Source organism: Siniperca chuatsi, linkage group LG9 (genome assembly GCF_020085105.1).
Source record: "Siniperca chuatsi isolate FFG_IHB_CAS linkage group LG9, ASM2008510v1, whole genome shotgun sequence".
Lineage (NCBI taxonomy): Eukaryota > Metazoa > Chordata > Actinopteri > Centrarchiformes > Sinipercidae > Siniperca > Siniperca chuatsi.
The window spans coordinates 4,403,745-4,418,362 of NC_058050.1; the positions used below are offsets into that span (position 1 = coordinate 4,403,745).

The window sequence follows — 14,618 nt, forward strand, 5'->3', positions numbered from 1 at the left end:
ATAATCTGAAAAAGTAACTAGTAACTATATGAAAGTTTTCAGACAAATGTAGTGGAGTAAAAAGTACAATATTTGCCTCTGAAATGTAGTGGCGTAGAAGTATAAAGTAGCATAAAATGGAAATACTCAAGTAAAGTACAAGTCCCTCAAAGTTGTACTTAGTATTTGAGTAAATGTACTTAGTTACATTGCACCACTGCCACTACGTGAGTGTAATTTTATTACTCTGATTTTATCAAAGTTAATGTATACAGTACACTCTTGAGCCAATATTATCGGTAAGAAATTGGTGAGTATTGTGTGGTCTTTGGCATACTTGTTGGCATGTACTTTTGATAACCTCTGAAACTTAATTCACGAGTAGGGAAGTGAAATACACAAGCATGGGTGTAAACCAATGGGATGTGATTGGATAGTGTTGAAGATGAATATGAGCTGATTTATGATGATTGGTTCAACTGATGTAGAGGTGAAGAGAGAGATATATATAAAGAGCACAGGAATTGCTTTGTTTTAGGCATTTGGAAGCTTTTTTCTTTTTCATTGAATCATCAGACTCCAGGAAGAAAGCGCTTGCTCTGTCGGGGTCTCCAGGTAACACATTTCATTTCTTTGGTGAATCAGATCATCTCAGTACATCAATTTCTGTGTTTCCTGCTCTCTTAACCTGCTTTTTACTGCCTGAGCATATGTTACCTCACAAAAGATTTTATATAGTATGTAGATATGTACCTCTGCAGCATAAGGAAGCAAATAATAATATAATAATAATTTGAATCTTAATCCTAATTTTGAAATTTAAAAACCACTGAATACTTAATGTTGAATTTTAAATAACACTGAATTTATAGCATTGAACTTATTTTTTGGTTTGAATTCGCCTATTGAAATTTCCAGCAGGTAATTTCAAGAAATGCAAATTAGAAAATTAGAATTTTTTGTTTGTTTTTAGAGTTTACAAACTCAGATCAGATAGAAACTTCAAGTGTCTGATATTGGAACTATAATAAATAATCAAGTTGCTCAAATCAAAGTAGTCAAATTCTGATTTAAAAATCAAGTTAGGTCTAAAAATCAGGTTGCTCAACTTGTATTGGTGAAATTCACCAAAGTTCAAGCTAAAAAATTGCACTTTGACACTGGAGCTACCCAGGAAACTTTTTCCGCTTGAAATCCAACGCTTGGACTATATCACGGATTGATGATCTATATGACGATCTCCTGATGTGCACATGCACCAACGTGCATGCTGCCTGTTGCCGCGGCTCCGTCTCGTCTTACTTTTTCCAACTTTTAGCTTTCCTTTTTCTTCAAAACTTGAGTAAACTTTTGTGTAAGTGAAATTTAAACATGACCATAAGTCACTAAACTGGACATTGGATCATTAACATCACTGCAATACTTGAAATAATTGTGCAGTATTCTCTGTTTAGTACTGCTGTGCAATATACTCTGTTTTCAGTTTGAAATTCCCTATTTATTGATATTTATTCATACTTCTATTACTGCTGTGCAATATCCACCATCTCATAATTATCTTAATAAGCTACACTTAACTTGACAGTACATGTACTATTAGTTATTACTTATATTATTACATTGTATTATACTGTACATATCAACCTCTAAATCCACTTGCACTTATTTTAGCTTTTATACTTATATGCACTTTGTACTTAATTTATCTTACCTGTATTATAGTGTATTATATTTTGATTTGCTTAGTACTTCTATTCCTTCTATTCTCAAGTGTGCACTGACGTGATAGTGAGCAGCTGTAATGAAAGAGTTTCCCCTCGGGAATCAATAAAGTATTTCTGATTCTGGTGATCGATTCCATCCAGGCTCAATTGCTTATCCTCGGTAGTCTGAATTACCAATTTGTTTTTTTATTCTGAATTTAACCAATCCAGTTTGAGTAACTTGAGTACATTTTTTGTAAAGCCTATAAATAGTTTTTTTTAATTTTTAATTTAATTTTTTTTTTTACATTGCACCACTTGAAATTACCTACTGTTAATACCAAATAGGGAAACTCAAATCACATACATTTACACAGATGGTTTAATGTAAGATTTTAATTTTTACGGCTACTATTTGCTTCCATAGCCTCCTTTTTGGACGACACCAAACATAATTCAGTTTTCACCAATAAAACTACACCATTTTATTGTAACACAGCAAGTTTCTGATGGCTAGGCCATCAATGTGTTACTGTGTGTGTGCGAATGGGTGAATAAGAGGGCTTTTGGATAAAATTGCTATATAAATGAATTCCATTTAACACTTTCTCCATATTTCCAATATTTCTTTAGACTTCTAATACATTGCATATCTCACTTCTGACCTTTAAAGGCCCTGAAAACAGTTTGAGTTATTTCTATATTTGCGTTTTTGTCTGAGCTCCTCTCACTGGTTTGAAATGGGTGAGGTTCAGTTGGAAAAAGGTGATGTCACATACTTTTGTGCACCAATCAGGATTTAACGACATTTGAATCAAAATGTGATGACAGTTGTGTGGTTGTTTTCATATGTTGCCGGGCCACTGGCAATCAAATCTGATCAAATGAATTACTGAGTTTTTGTGCTTTACTAAATAATACCTAAGAATGTTCTTCCCAAACTTATTTAGTTGTGAATATTTAAAGTTATAGAAAAATACTTAAGCTCTTACACCAAGTTTTCAGGGGCTTTAATTGTTTTTGCCTTATTTAAATGGAACAGATTCTCTCACACAGAAACTATAACTACACAGAGCCATGTTAATGACTTTCAGACTTGCAAACCACAGTGATATTTTTTCCAACATGGTCTCATTTTCTGCTCATTTTAACTCTCTTCATGTTCCTCTAAATCTGGAATGTCACATTCAAAATTACTGTTATAATCCCTCCTTTACAATTCTAATACGATACATTTCTAACAGTAATAATAAAAGATAATAAGTGTGAAGTGTTTGGTCTATTAATAACTCATCTGTGTCAACCAGAATGATGAAACCCAGTGTTTTCCTTCTGCTACTCCTCCTGGAGACATGCTCAGCTTCCACGTATCGTAAGTATGATCTGAAAGTATATGTATGACGTCTTCATTGTAAAGCATTATAAAATAATATTTGGCTGTGCCATTTGATGATTATGTGTCATTTTAGTTGTAGGTCTGTTATTTTTTAGCAAGAAAAGCAAATTGCATCTTTTCAAATTAAGTTTAACTGTCTGGACTTTAGCTTTTGCTTTTGAGTTGTGGTGTTATTTTCTTCCACAGCTAAAAACATATTCAAGTCAACTAATGTTGTGTAGCAAAAGCTTTACAACTCCAGTGATAAATGCACATGACTTTTCTATGTAATTTAGTTTTTTTTACCAGCAGAGTTGTGTTCTGCAACAAAATGTTGGAATTTCACTGCTCATATTAAGTATATGTTTTATGTTTTGCTGCTGCAATAGCTGGTCTGCACTCTCCTGTATTAGCAGACTAACTTTCCCTTTTCTGCAATCTTGTCTGCAAAAACTTTCTGCAGGATTTCTGTACTGAGTAAAAGGTTTACTTAAAGTATATTATTATACGGTGGCCCTGAGAGCGCAACGCACTGCAACATAAAAAAAGATAAAACACATGCAAAGAGACAAAACACAATCAAATAAAGAAAAAACACCAATTCGACAACACATATGCAGCCTTTAGGAAAAAAACACTGCAAAGAAACTAAACACTGAGTAACATCATCAATTTGACAACACGTGCAGCATAACGAAATGTTGCAAGTATAGACAACAACCATATACAGAAAGGCACTATAGTCGACTACACATCAGTGGTGTTGGAAAATGAACTTTAACAGTTTAAGTTTATTTCAGTTTTAACATTCTGATTGCATGATTCAGATATTATTGCAGATATTTCCTTTACACCTAGTGTATAGCAAGCGTATATAATGTTCAGTGTTCATACAAGTGGCCTATATCACACTAAGTCATAGAGTAATTAACTCCATGAGCCACAATCATGCAATAACTTGCATGCCTGCACACTGTTCATCATTTAGTGTCCCCTGGTGTGATGGCCACAGCCACACATGGTGATATGGTCCCAATTCACACTCTCTACCTACCTACACGGGTTCATATCATTTGCAGTCAACCACACCCAAACAATTAACATCACACAGTTTGTTTAATTTGGAATTTGTTTATTTGCTTTTAACCTTACATTGTTTATATGAAGTGCACACATTTTAAAACTGTAGTGACTGAAACCAATGTGCACCGTTTTGCTACGGTTTCCGGGTTGAACGACATGTTTCCTCGCAACGCTGTGCAATGGGGTTTGAAGCACGTTTTCTCGCGTTTGGTGGCTGTGTCGGAAGTGTTACCCAATCACAGCGGCGTGTATATAAACCCTGGCGTATTAAAAGGGCAGTGCAGTGCAGTGCACTTGTGTGCACAACAGAGTGTTCAAGGCACCACCATTTCCGTTTAAATAAGTGTTTTGCTACGCTTTGTCAGGGCTGATGCTGCGTTGCAGACAGCTCAGAACTCAAACATTTCCGACCTCCTACTAGAAAAAGTACAATGGAACGCCACTCAAAGTCGGAGTTCCTACTTGTGGACTCAGAGCAAAATCATGTAGCCCAACTTCATGAAGAAGCAGTTGTCTGACAATGGCAGCACCCATGGACGCTCACATTAAGCTACATTTCAATCAAGGGAGGGGGGGGTAGACTACAGTATTGTATAAGGCTAGTGAATGGGATATTAAGATACATTTCCAAGTATAAAAGTGCTGTAAAATAATATGTAGGCCTAGAATGGCGTTTGTTCATGCGTCGTTGTTTCCTCCTCTGTTTCGTTTATATATGCAAGGAGGCTGCACTGCTGAGAGAATTGTGTGTACACCTGCCAAAGAAACCTCAGTTTGTCACAGTCCGCCATGTTTTTTGTTTACGCTTGACGCAGTGCACCTGGAACGCTTGGAGGTCGGACGTCGGAAATTTAAACTGGGAAATTCTGACCTCCGACATTGTCTGGAACGCAGCATTATGACACAGCCCTGGAGCCAGCTCATCGGGCCAAACCATTTGCTGCCATGTTATGGGGGGCTTTGGGTTTAGTTAGTCTAGTTAGTTAGTTCTACTTTGTATTTAGTTGTAGTTGGTGTCTATCTTGTTTTCCCCTTGTGTGTTATTGTTGTTCTTCTTTCTCTAGTTTCTTTGATATTGAGTATAGTTAGATTTCGTTGATGGCTAGTTATTCATTTCTTGGTTTTTATTGTATTGCATAATTTGGGTAAATAAAACCCCAGTTTTCATCTAAAACTTTTGTTTCCTCATTGCCTCATGCTTGGTCCCTAACACCTGGAAACGTCCTTTTCAAATTAGTGCTTTTTCTGAGCAGCAGTATTTCTGAATTGGTTGTGTTTTCTGTATTTGGTTGTATTACCTGTACTCTGTGCTTTGTCTATTTGCATGTGTTTCTTTAGTTGCAGTGCGTTGAGCTCTCAGGACCACAGTAAAATTAGTAGTTGAGACATTGATTTAAGCTCAACAATTCACAATCTACCATTATATCTTCTATATGTATGTGTTCAACTGTCTCATTCATAGAAAATGTGGCCTTGCGTGGAAAAGCGACCCAGTCACAACGTTATGTGCACACATTTGGGGCTGCCTACAATGCTATTGATGGAAACCGTGAATCTGTCTTCAATTCTGGATCATGCACCCACTCTGCTGAACAAACCAACCCCTGGTGGAGAGTGGACCTGCTGGAGTCCTACATCGTCACCTCCGTCACCATCACCAACAGAGGAGACTGCTGTGAACACAGGCTCAACGGGGTGCAGATCCACATCGGCAACTCTTTAGAAGACAATGGTTCCGCTAATCCAGTGTGAGTGAATATGAAAAAAAAACATTTATTTTGCCTTTTTTATTTTATCTTGCTCATTTCCACCTCTGATTCTCATAGGAACAGCAAAAGTCTTGCTAAAGGGTGCAGTCGAAGCAGTTGAGGTTGTTACTGATTCAAATACTACCCAGGTTTTCAAAGTCAGTTTAAATTCAAACTCAAATTCATTTTTGCTATGAAATCAATGCATCCTGTACATCCTAGTGTTTGTTTTGACTCGTGTCAAATTATTCATTCAAAATTGTAGTTACCAAAAAGAAAAAATGTAAATCTTGTTTTATCTTTCTGTAGTGACAGCGCCCCCTACTGTACATTTGTTTTCTCCGGAGGGGCGTGGCATGGCTGGTACTGGTAATTTGATTGGTGCAATATACAGTATGTGTAGGCGGGCACAAAAAATAGTTTGGTATATCACTTAAATTCCAACGGAAAAATGGAAAACTATGCACAATAGTTACAGTATCATTAGAGTTTATATTTCCTTACACAAAAGGTGAGGATTATTACATTTTCAGTTCGACTTTAAAGAATCAAACCTTCAGCCAGTCTCAAGAGGCCTGTTTCTTTTATCTTCATGTTAACATTGAACCCTTAAGGACTGCATGTATAAAATGTGATTCATGTGCTGCCTTCTTTCTCTCTGTCTCTGTTAGGGTTGGGACAATTGCTGAAATCGGTGCAGCCAAATCGTTCAATCTGGCTTTCACTGAGCGTGTGGAGGGACGTTATGTGATTTTGCTTCTACCCGGTTCAGGCAGGATTCTTACACTCTGCGAAGTGGAAGTCTATGGGTACCGTGCCCCAACTGGTGAGAATTTGAGCTATTACATAAAGAAATGTGAACAGTATGTAGTAATTGTTATCTTATTTATAAACTGCGGTATAATCCAAAAACAAAATCATATGATACATTTTGTATGTTATTAAGTGAACGTGCTTACAAGCTACATTTGCACTGGAGAAACTTTGGTAAGAATCGTATTATAAATAGTGGTTAATCCTGCCTTTATCCTGCATCCTACATTATGACTGCAAATTAAATCACATTTTCTCAATGAGTCATAGGAGAAATAAAATTGAACATTGCAAGAAAAAATCTGCATCTTTTTTTCCCATGAGAAATCATACATGTAGTGCATTTAACAAAACCTATAATTTGTTGTCATTTTGTTTTTAATGATACCCGCAAATAAGTCCAGGTATCAAAGGTCATTTCTGTAAGTGTGCTCTTTTTGCAGGAGAGAACCTGGCACTCCAAGGAAAAGCCACACAGTCGTCACTGTTTTCATTTGGCGCTGCATATAATGCCATTGATGGGAACCGTGCCAGCAAGTGGGAAGACGGCTCCTGCAGTCACACAAACAACAACATCAACCCCTGGTGGCGACTGGATCTGCGCAAAACCCACAAAGTGTTTTCTGTTAAGATCACCAACACAGATGCGGACCCAGAGCGACTCAACGGAGCTGAGATCCGAATTGGAGATTCTCTTGAAAACAATGGCAACAATAATACCAGGTAGCCCCCGGTTTCTTTATTTACATCTTTAGATACATTTGTGCCATATTTCAACACAACATATTTTACAGCTGCTTTTACCAATATCTTTAGCCATGCTAGCGGATGGTTAACATGGTTAAGATCGTTAACATGGCAAACATTACCTGTTGAACATCAGCATTTTAGCACGCTAATGTTAGCATTTAGCTCAAAGCAACTCTGTGCCTAAGTGTAACCTCTCAGCGCTGCTAACTGGTATGTAGACTCTTAGTTTTATTATATTAACAATGGATGAATGGATGATAATATCTATGTGTTGTTTTTACTGGTGGTTGTGCTGCCCCTACGAAACATCTTGTATCGCAAAAAGGCTTGGGGCCATCACTTACCAATCCCTTACAAAGCATTGATGGTGCATTTTCTGTAATGGCACCTAAACTGCGCAGTAAATTACTGTTCTTTATCCCTATTGCTAGTTCGGTTTTGTTTTGTTTCAGCTAACAGCACACCTTTTCACCTGGCTTTTAACTGACTTGTATAATTTCATAATATTACACTATATTTTTTATTATTTTATATATGTGTATGTTTATTTGGTTTTACTTTTTAAAGTATTTTATTACTGCTTCATGCCCTTTGTTTAAGTAACAAAGACCAACCTATTTTGGAGTTAACTAAGTGATTTCTGCTTCTTCTACCAGGTGTGCTGAGATCACAAGTATCCCGCCAGGTGCCACTGCTGATTTCCAGTGTAACATGATGAAGGGGATAGATGGACGCTATGTTAACATAGTCATCCCAGGAAGAGAAGAGTTCCTGACTCTGTGTGAGGTGGAGGTGTATGGCTCCAGACTGGACTAGGTCTGAAGAAGTTCAAAACGCATAACACAAGCATTTTGCTCTTACGTATACTCATACTAACTGGAATCACAGCTTAAGCTTCTATATCATCAGAAATAAACAATAACATGTAGTGCAACAAGTGCCACAATTTGTGTCCAAAATCACTTCCTCTTGAAAGATCTCCTAGCATGACAGTGATTGCATTGTGGGATTTTTAGCAAAAAGTAGTGCACATGCTATGGATATTCGACTTTTATTCCATTGTGGGATTTCTTTAAAGCACTACTTAGTACATAAATATTATATTTGGCCATTATATTGTTAAGTGTTCTGTCACTGCCTGCTGCAGGATAAAACTATGCATGTAATAAATACTGAAATACAATTAAATCATTAAAACAGCCTTTTCATTTCATCATTATTGGTCTGGATCAAAACCTTTTTTAAAGTTACATATAAAGTTGAAAACTGAATAATAAATTGAGTTGTATTGTTATTTTTTAAAAGGAACCAATCAATTAGTAACTGTAAAAAAAAAAAAAATCATACAACAGGAACAGTGATGCTGGGCCTTGGATAGAAGAATTGCTTTCAGGTCAGTTATAAGTCTTGTAGGGGCGATTCAAAGTATATCACAGAGGTGACTGTCAGTTCTCTTGGACCTCAGTCTGCTCTTGTTCAGTTCAGAGAAAATGTGTCACATATGTATGCAGAGTAAAAAAAAACTGAGGATGCTCTTGGCATGGCGCCTCAACAGGGGAAACCTGGACTTCTCCAAACCCCTGTTGAACGCTGACAGTAGGAGCTGCTGGTGGTGACTGTACTCCTTCCTCAACGGCAGCGAAATCTTGAAAGCGCTGGGTAAACTCAGTGGTGCGAGCACAGGCACATATTTCAAAATTTTCACAGAAATGTTGGCGGTTGGGAAACTGGAGATCATTTCCTGCAGAGTTGGGAAGTGTGCAACATTGCCGTAACTGATTTGCCTCTCAAAAAAATCAGAAAAGCTTCACAACTAATTATTTCATGTGTGCATACGTTTGCAACATAAGCCCATCTTTTCCTTGCAAGCTTTTGTTCTTTGTATTCAGATGGCAGGTGAGATCAACTAAAAAGATGGTCGGCCAACCACTCAGGGTTGCACAGTTCAACAAGGCTGTTTCCTTTTTCTTTCAAAAAACGGTCAATTTCAGATCTCAGAGAAGAGAACCGCTCCAGAACTGTCCCACGACTAAGTGAGCACACATCTGAGTGGTAGAAGCTCCTGGTGATAAAGCGCTCTCCATCAGATGAGAATAATAGTTTTCACCACAGAACTCATCACATCACCCAGCCGGGCGACTCTGGTAGAGTGCCTCCTGTGAGTGATACTCACACATTAATATACTAAGTGGGTCGAATATAATTCTAATTTTAAAATAACTAACAAGTCATATAAATGAAGGTGTCGGCCCGCACGTAGTTTGGACGCCTTTCATAATTCATAGTGAAATTATACATTCTTGCTATTTTATAGTTAAGTGTAAGAATTATTGTAACTGTAAATGTGTTAAACTAAAGACCTAGTCAATTTTATGACATAACCTTTGGTGAATATTTAATGGTGTGATCTTAGATGATCACTGGAACCTTGTTCAACTAAAGATGTGATGTGATTGGACAGTGAAGAACGTGATCTTAATTAATGATTGACTGTATGACGGAGATTTTACACAAACAAATTGTTTTTAAGGGGTTTTATCTCCAGGCACATGAGTTCAGTCTAGTCTGACCGCCTAGAGTGAAGAAGCTCTCGCTGAGGCTAAGAGTTGTCGTTGGACTCCAGGGATAAAACATTGCTTTTAACCAGGAATCGGTAAGCATTTCTTATCTCATTTCATTTATTTTATCAATGCATCTTGTATGTTGCAAATTATTTGTATTTTGCTTTACTGATCAGGGCCCTTATTTATCAAACCTTCAAGAATTACACTTCAAAACACTCTACAAACAATTTTCTCTCCTGTCTGTCTCAACCAGAATAATGAACCACAGCGTAGTATTTCTTCTGCTGCTCCTCTCGGGGACATGCTCAGCTTACACTTATCGTAAGTACGATGCGGAAATATCTGTATTTATGTGTTAACTATAAGACATCACACAAGTGAAGACATTTTTGGTGGGCAAAAATCTGGGGTCATTTATAAAATAAATAGAATTCCAGGGGCACTTCACAAAAATAGTTATAATAATTTGTGCATAAATAAGTTTTAGCCTAATGCAGTCTTAATTCAAATGTATAATAATTCCTAATCATAGTATCACGAGCACATGTAATGGCTAAAATGTGGAATGTAAATGAACAAATACTTAACACATTAAAAAAATTTTGGGATGTGTGTGGATGGTGGAATATTTTCTAGGTAGGGCTTTGCCACATCCAATCAATTTCAGTAAATAACATAAACAACCTTGTAAATATCAATTGAAAACTCACACATGGAATTATTCGAGATTTGTTTTAAAATCTCAACAATACACGCACAAAAACACAGTTTAGTAAATAAATGTGGCATTATGAAATAAAAGTCCAATGAAATAAAAATGTATTTATTTATTGAACCAAATTCAATAATTCATACCTTTTATCATGTGTCAGAGAAATATAGTGGTGTGAAAAAGTGTTTGCCCCCCTTCCTGATTTATTTTTTTGCATGTTTGTCACACTTAAATGTTTCAGATCATCAAACAAATTTTAATATTAGTCAAAGATAACACAAGTAAACACAAAATGCAGTTTTTAAATGAAGGTTGTTATTAAGGGAAAACAAAATCCAAACCTTCATAGCCCTGTGTGAAAAAGTGATTGCCCCCTAAACCTAATAACTGGTTGGGCCACCCGTAGCAGCAACAACTGCAATCAAGCGTTTGCGATAACTTGCAATGAGTCTTTCACAGCGCTGTGGAGGAATTTTGGCCCACTCATCTTTGCAGAATTGTTGTAATTCAGCCACATTGGAGGGTTTTCGAGCATGAACTGCCTTTTTAAGGTCATGCCACAGCATCTCAATAGGATTCAGGTCGGGACTTTGACTAGGCCACTCCAAAGACTTCATTTTGTTCTTCTTCAGCCATTCAGAGGTGGACTTGCTGGTGTGTTTTGGATCATTGTCCTGCTGCACACCCCAAGTTCGCTTCAGCTTGAGGTCACGAACAGATGGCCGGACATTCTCCTTCAGGAGTTTTTGGTAGACAGCAGAATTCATGGTTCCATTTATCACAGCAAGTCTTCCAGGTCCTGAAGCAGCAAAACAGCCCCAGACCATCACACTATCGCCTCCATATTTTACTGTTGGTATGATGTTCTTTTTCTGAAATGCGGTGTTACTTTTACGCCAGATGTAATGGGACACACACCTTCCAAAAAGTTCAACTCTTCTCTCGTCAGTCCACAGAGTATTTTCCCAAAAATCTTCATGATCTTTGCTTGAAGACTTTTGGGAAAATACTCTGTGGACTGACGAGAGAAAAGTTGAACTTTTTGGAAGGCGAGTGTCCATCTGTTCGTGACCTCAAGTGGTTCCACCAAGTGTGACAAACATACAAAAAAATAAGAAATCAGACCACTGAATATATTTTGTTTTTCAAATACTTTGTTCTGTTACTAAAGTATTTTTTTTAACACCAGTAGTTTTACTTGTAGTTGAGTAATATTTCAGTAATGTAACAGTAATTCTACTACAGATTACAGTACTCTTTCCACCACTGATCAATGACAGTGTGACAACAGTGTGAAAGGTGTCGCTCGCAGTGATGAACCTACAGAGAATTATCATCTGAATCTGCAGCTCCCCTCGGCTTTACAGCGCTTTATAGTTTCAGCTCATTGTTTAGCTGTCCGGACTGCAACTTTACTCTTTCGGTTCAGTCTCATAGTTTTGTTTTTGGCCGCAGCGAGCTGCTGTTTTCAGTGAAATATCTCTAAAAACCCACTGTACACTACCTGCTCAGCAGCAAACAGCTGTTAGAGACTAGCTGGTGAACATGGTGGAGCATTTAGCAGCTAAAGAGCCAGATGTTTCCTTCAGGAGTTGGTCAAGACCAAAAACAGAGCTGAAAGAGAGTGAATACTGGACTTAGATTCACCAGGTGGACAGAAACACAAAACTCCAAATGAATGTTAATGTTGTTCCATAACTGCTGGATGTATAAATAAGCAACTGTTTGCCAACAAATTCGCCATATCATCAATGTTGTGTTTCGGCTGCCCCCAAGAGGCAGGTTTAGTAATTTACATTTTTCCATTATACATTACAATGTGTGTGTTCAACTGTCTCATTCATAGAAAATGTGGCCTTGCGTGGAAAAGCGACGCAGTCACATCGTTTGGAGCACTCATTGGGATCTGCCTTCAATGCTATTGATGGAAACCGTGACTCTTTCTTCAATTCTGGATCATGCACCCACTCTGTTGAACAAACCAACCCCTGGTGGAGAGTGGACCTGCTGGAGTCCTACATCGTCACCTCCGTCACCATCACCAACAGAGCAGACTGCTGTGCAGAGAGGCTCAACGGGGTGCAGATCCACATAGGCAACTCTTTACAAGACAATGGTGCCGCTAACCCAGTGTGAGTGAATATTAATAGTTATAAGAAAATGTGATAGCTAGAACTACAATTTTGTACCTTTATTTCTTCCAGAGAAATTTAACTGCTCATTGTTACAGCAGCTCTGTTCAATATTCATTACCACACTATACCTTCAACCTCAGTCCAGTTACAACAGACCTGTTTCTCCGAGAAACCCCCAAGTAGATACTGAACATACTGTCATTAATGCGCTGCTTCCTCTCTTTCTGTCTCGTTTAGGGTTGGTGAGATTTCTCAAATCCCTGCAGGGAACTCATTCACTCTGACTTTCACCAATCGCGTGGAGGGACGTTACGTGATTGTGCGTCTACCTGGTTTAAAGAGGATTCTTACACTGTGTGAAGTGGAGGTTTATGGGTACCGTGCCCCAACTGGTGAGAATTTGAGCCATAGGTCCCACAAGACATTGTGACACATTTAAGAAAATTCTCAATTGACTTAATTGTGATGAAAACACCAAAAACAAACAAACAAAAAAATAAACCTAGGTATCAGTACTGATATTATATTGTTTTTGCAGGAGAGAACCTGGCACTCCAAGGAAAAGCCACACAGTCGTCACTGTATTCATTTGGTGCTGCATATAATGCCATTGATGGGAATCGTGCCAGCAAGTGGGAACAGGCGTCCTGCAGTCACACAAAGAACGAGAACAGTCCCTGGTGGCGACTGGATCTGCGCAAAACCCACAAAGTGTTTTCTGTTAAGATCACCAACAGAGACAGTAATGAAGCACGACTCGGTGGAGCCGAGATCCGCATTGGAGATTCTCTTGACAACAATGGCAACAACAATCCCAAGTAGTTCACAGCCGGTTAATTATAATACTAATACATACATATATATACACTCCAGTCTTTTTACGGCACAGCAGATTGTATGATACAGCCTAACCCATACTGATATTGATATTTAGGAGTTCTTTCTAAATGATCTCAATCCTAGTTTGGCATTTCTGTACTGTACTGCAAATTATTGTTCGTTACATATACACTGATACAGATATATCTGCAATAAGATAATATTGGCTGATATATCAACCTGGCTGATTTATCAGTCCAGGTGCTTTTTTATGGAATTGAAAGTCAATGTGGTAACTTTCCCTTTTTTACATTATCAAGGCCTAATAAAAACATTTGCCACCAACATTTGCCACTAACAAAGTGAAGTCTACAAACCCCATGTCTGTCTCAGTGTATGTTGTTTGTCAAATTATACACATGGCTGTGGTGAAAATGAACTATTTCTTAACTAATTATGTGAATTCTGCTTCTTCTACCAGGTGTGCTGAGATCACAAGCATCCCGCCAGGTGTTACTGCTGAATTCCAGTGCAACATGATGAATGGGATGGATGGACGCTATGTTAACATAGTCATCCAAGGAAGAGAAGAGTTCCTGACTCTGTGTGAGGTGGAGGTGTATGGCTCCAGACTGGATTAGCTTTAAGATTCACTTAATTTGCAAGGATTTAGCCAATACTGTTTTATGTACTCAAACTAATCAGAATAATAGATTGAGCTTTAATTTGATTGTTTGCATGAAAAATAAGCAATAAAACTGTGTGCAACATGGGGCAAAGTTTGTAGTTCATTTTAAGACCATTTTGAGACCTACGGGAAAAGAAAGCAGTGCGTGATTTAAGCAGGCTAACCCATGCCTGTGGAAAAATGGCATTAGTCAGATACACAGCTCTCACCACTGTGATTATCTCTGTGTTAATATCAGGCTACAACAAT

At 37.8% G+C, this 14,618-nt stretch overlaps 2 protein-coding genes across 3 annotated transcripts; both read left to right on the forward strand.

Annotated features, from left to right (window-relative positions):
- Positions 1-8,652, forward strand: LOC122882310 (fucolectin-3-like). The gene is made up of 6 exons (XM_044209578.1): positions 1-594; positions 2,990-3,054; positions 5,603-5,888; positions 6,560-6,714; positions 7,145-7,424; positions 8,108-8,652. The coding sequence occupies exons 2-6, from the start codon at positions 2,991-2,993 to the stop codon at positions 8,265-8,267; spliced, it is 945 nt and encodes a 314-aa protein (XP_044065513.1). The 5' UTR covers positions 1-594; position 2,990; the 3' UTR covers positions 8,268-8,652.
- A 1,313-nt stretch (positions 8,653-9,965) lies between these two features.
- Positions 9,966-14,456, forward strand: LOC122882311 (fucolectin-like). Of its 2 annotated transcripts, none has more exons than XM_044209579.1 (6): positions 9,966-10,104; positions 10,269-10,336; positions 12,574-12,859; positions 13,100-13,254; positions 13,401-13,680; positions 14,163-14,456. In XM_044209579.1, exons 2-6 carry the CDS (start codon positions 10,273-10,275, stop codon positions 14,320-14,322), a joined length of 945 nt encoding a protein of 314 aa, XP_044065514.1. In that variant the 5' UTR covers positions 9,966-10,104; positions 10,269-10,272; the 3' UTR covers positions 14,323-14,456. The 2 variants fall into 2 exon arrangements, with proteins under 2 accessions (XP_044065514.1, XP_044065515.1); XM_044209580.1 differs by having other exon boundaries at positions 13,401-13,694; positions 14,163-14,254.
- The last annotated feature ends 162 nt before the right edge of the window (positions 14,457-14,618 follow it).

Coding starts and splice junctions, on each gene's coding strand:
- LOC122882310 (XM_044209578.1), top strand. CDS start 2,991: ATGATGAAACCCAGTGTTTTCCTTCTGCTACTCCTCCTGGAGACATGC. Junction 3,055..5,602: donor ATGCTCAGCTTCCACGTATC/GTAAGTATGATC, acceptor TCTCATTCATAG/AAAATGTGGCCTTGCGTGGA. Junction 6,715..7,144: donor TGGGTACCGTGCCCCAACTG/GTGAGAATTTGA, acceptor CTCTTTTTGCAG/GAGAGAACCTGGCACTCCAA.
- LOC122882311 (XM_044209579.1), top strand. CDS start 10,273: ATGAACCACAGCGTAGTATTTCTTCTGCTGCTCCTCTCGGGGACATGC. Junction 13,255..13,400: donor TGGGTACCGTGCCCCAACTG/GTGAGAATTTGA, acceptor TTGTTTTTGCAG/GAGAGAACCTGGCACTCCAA. Junction 13,681..14,162: donor AATGGCAACAACAATCCCAA/GTAGTTCACAGC, acceptor TTCTTCTACCAG/GTGTGCTGAGATCACAAGCA.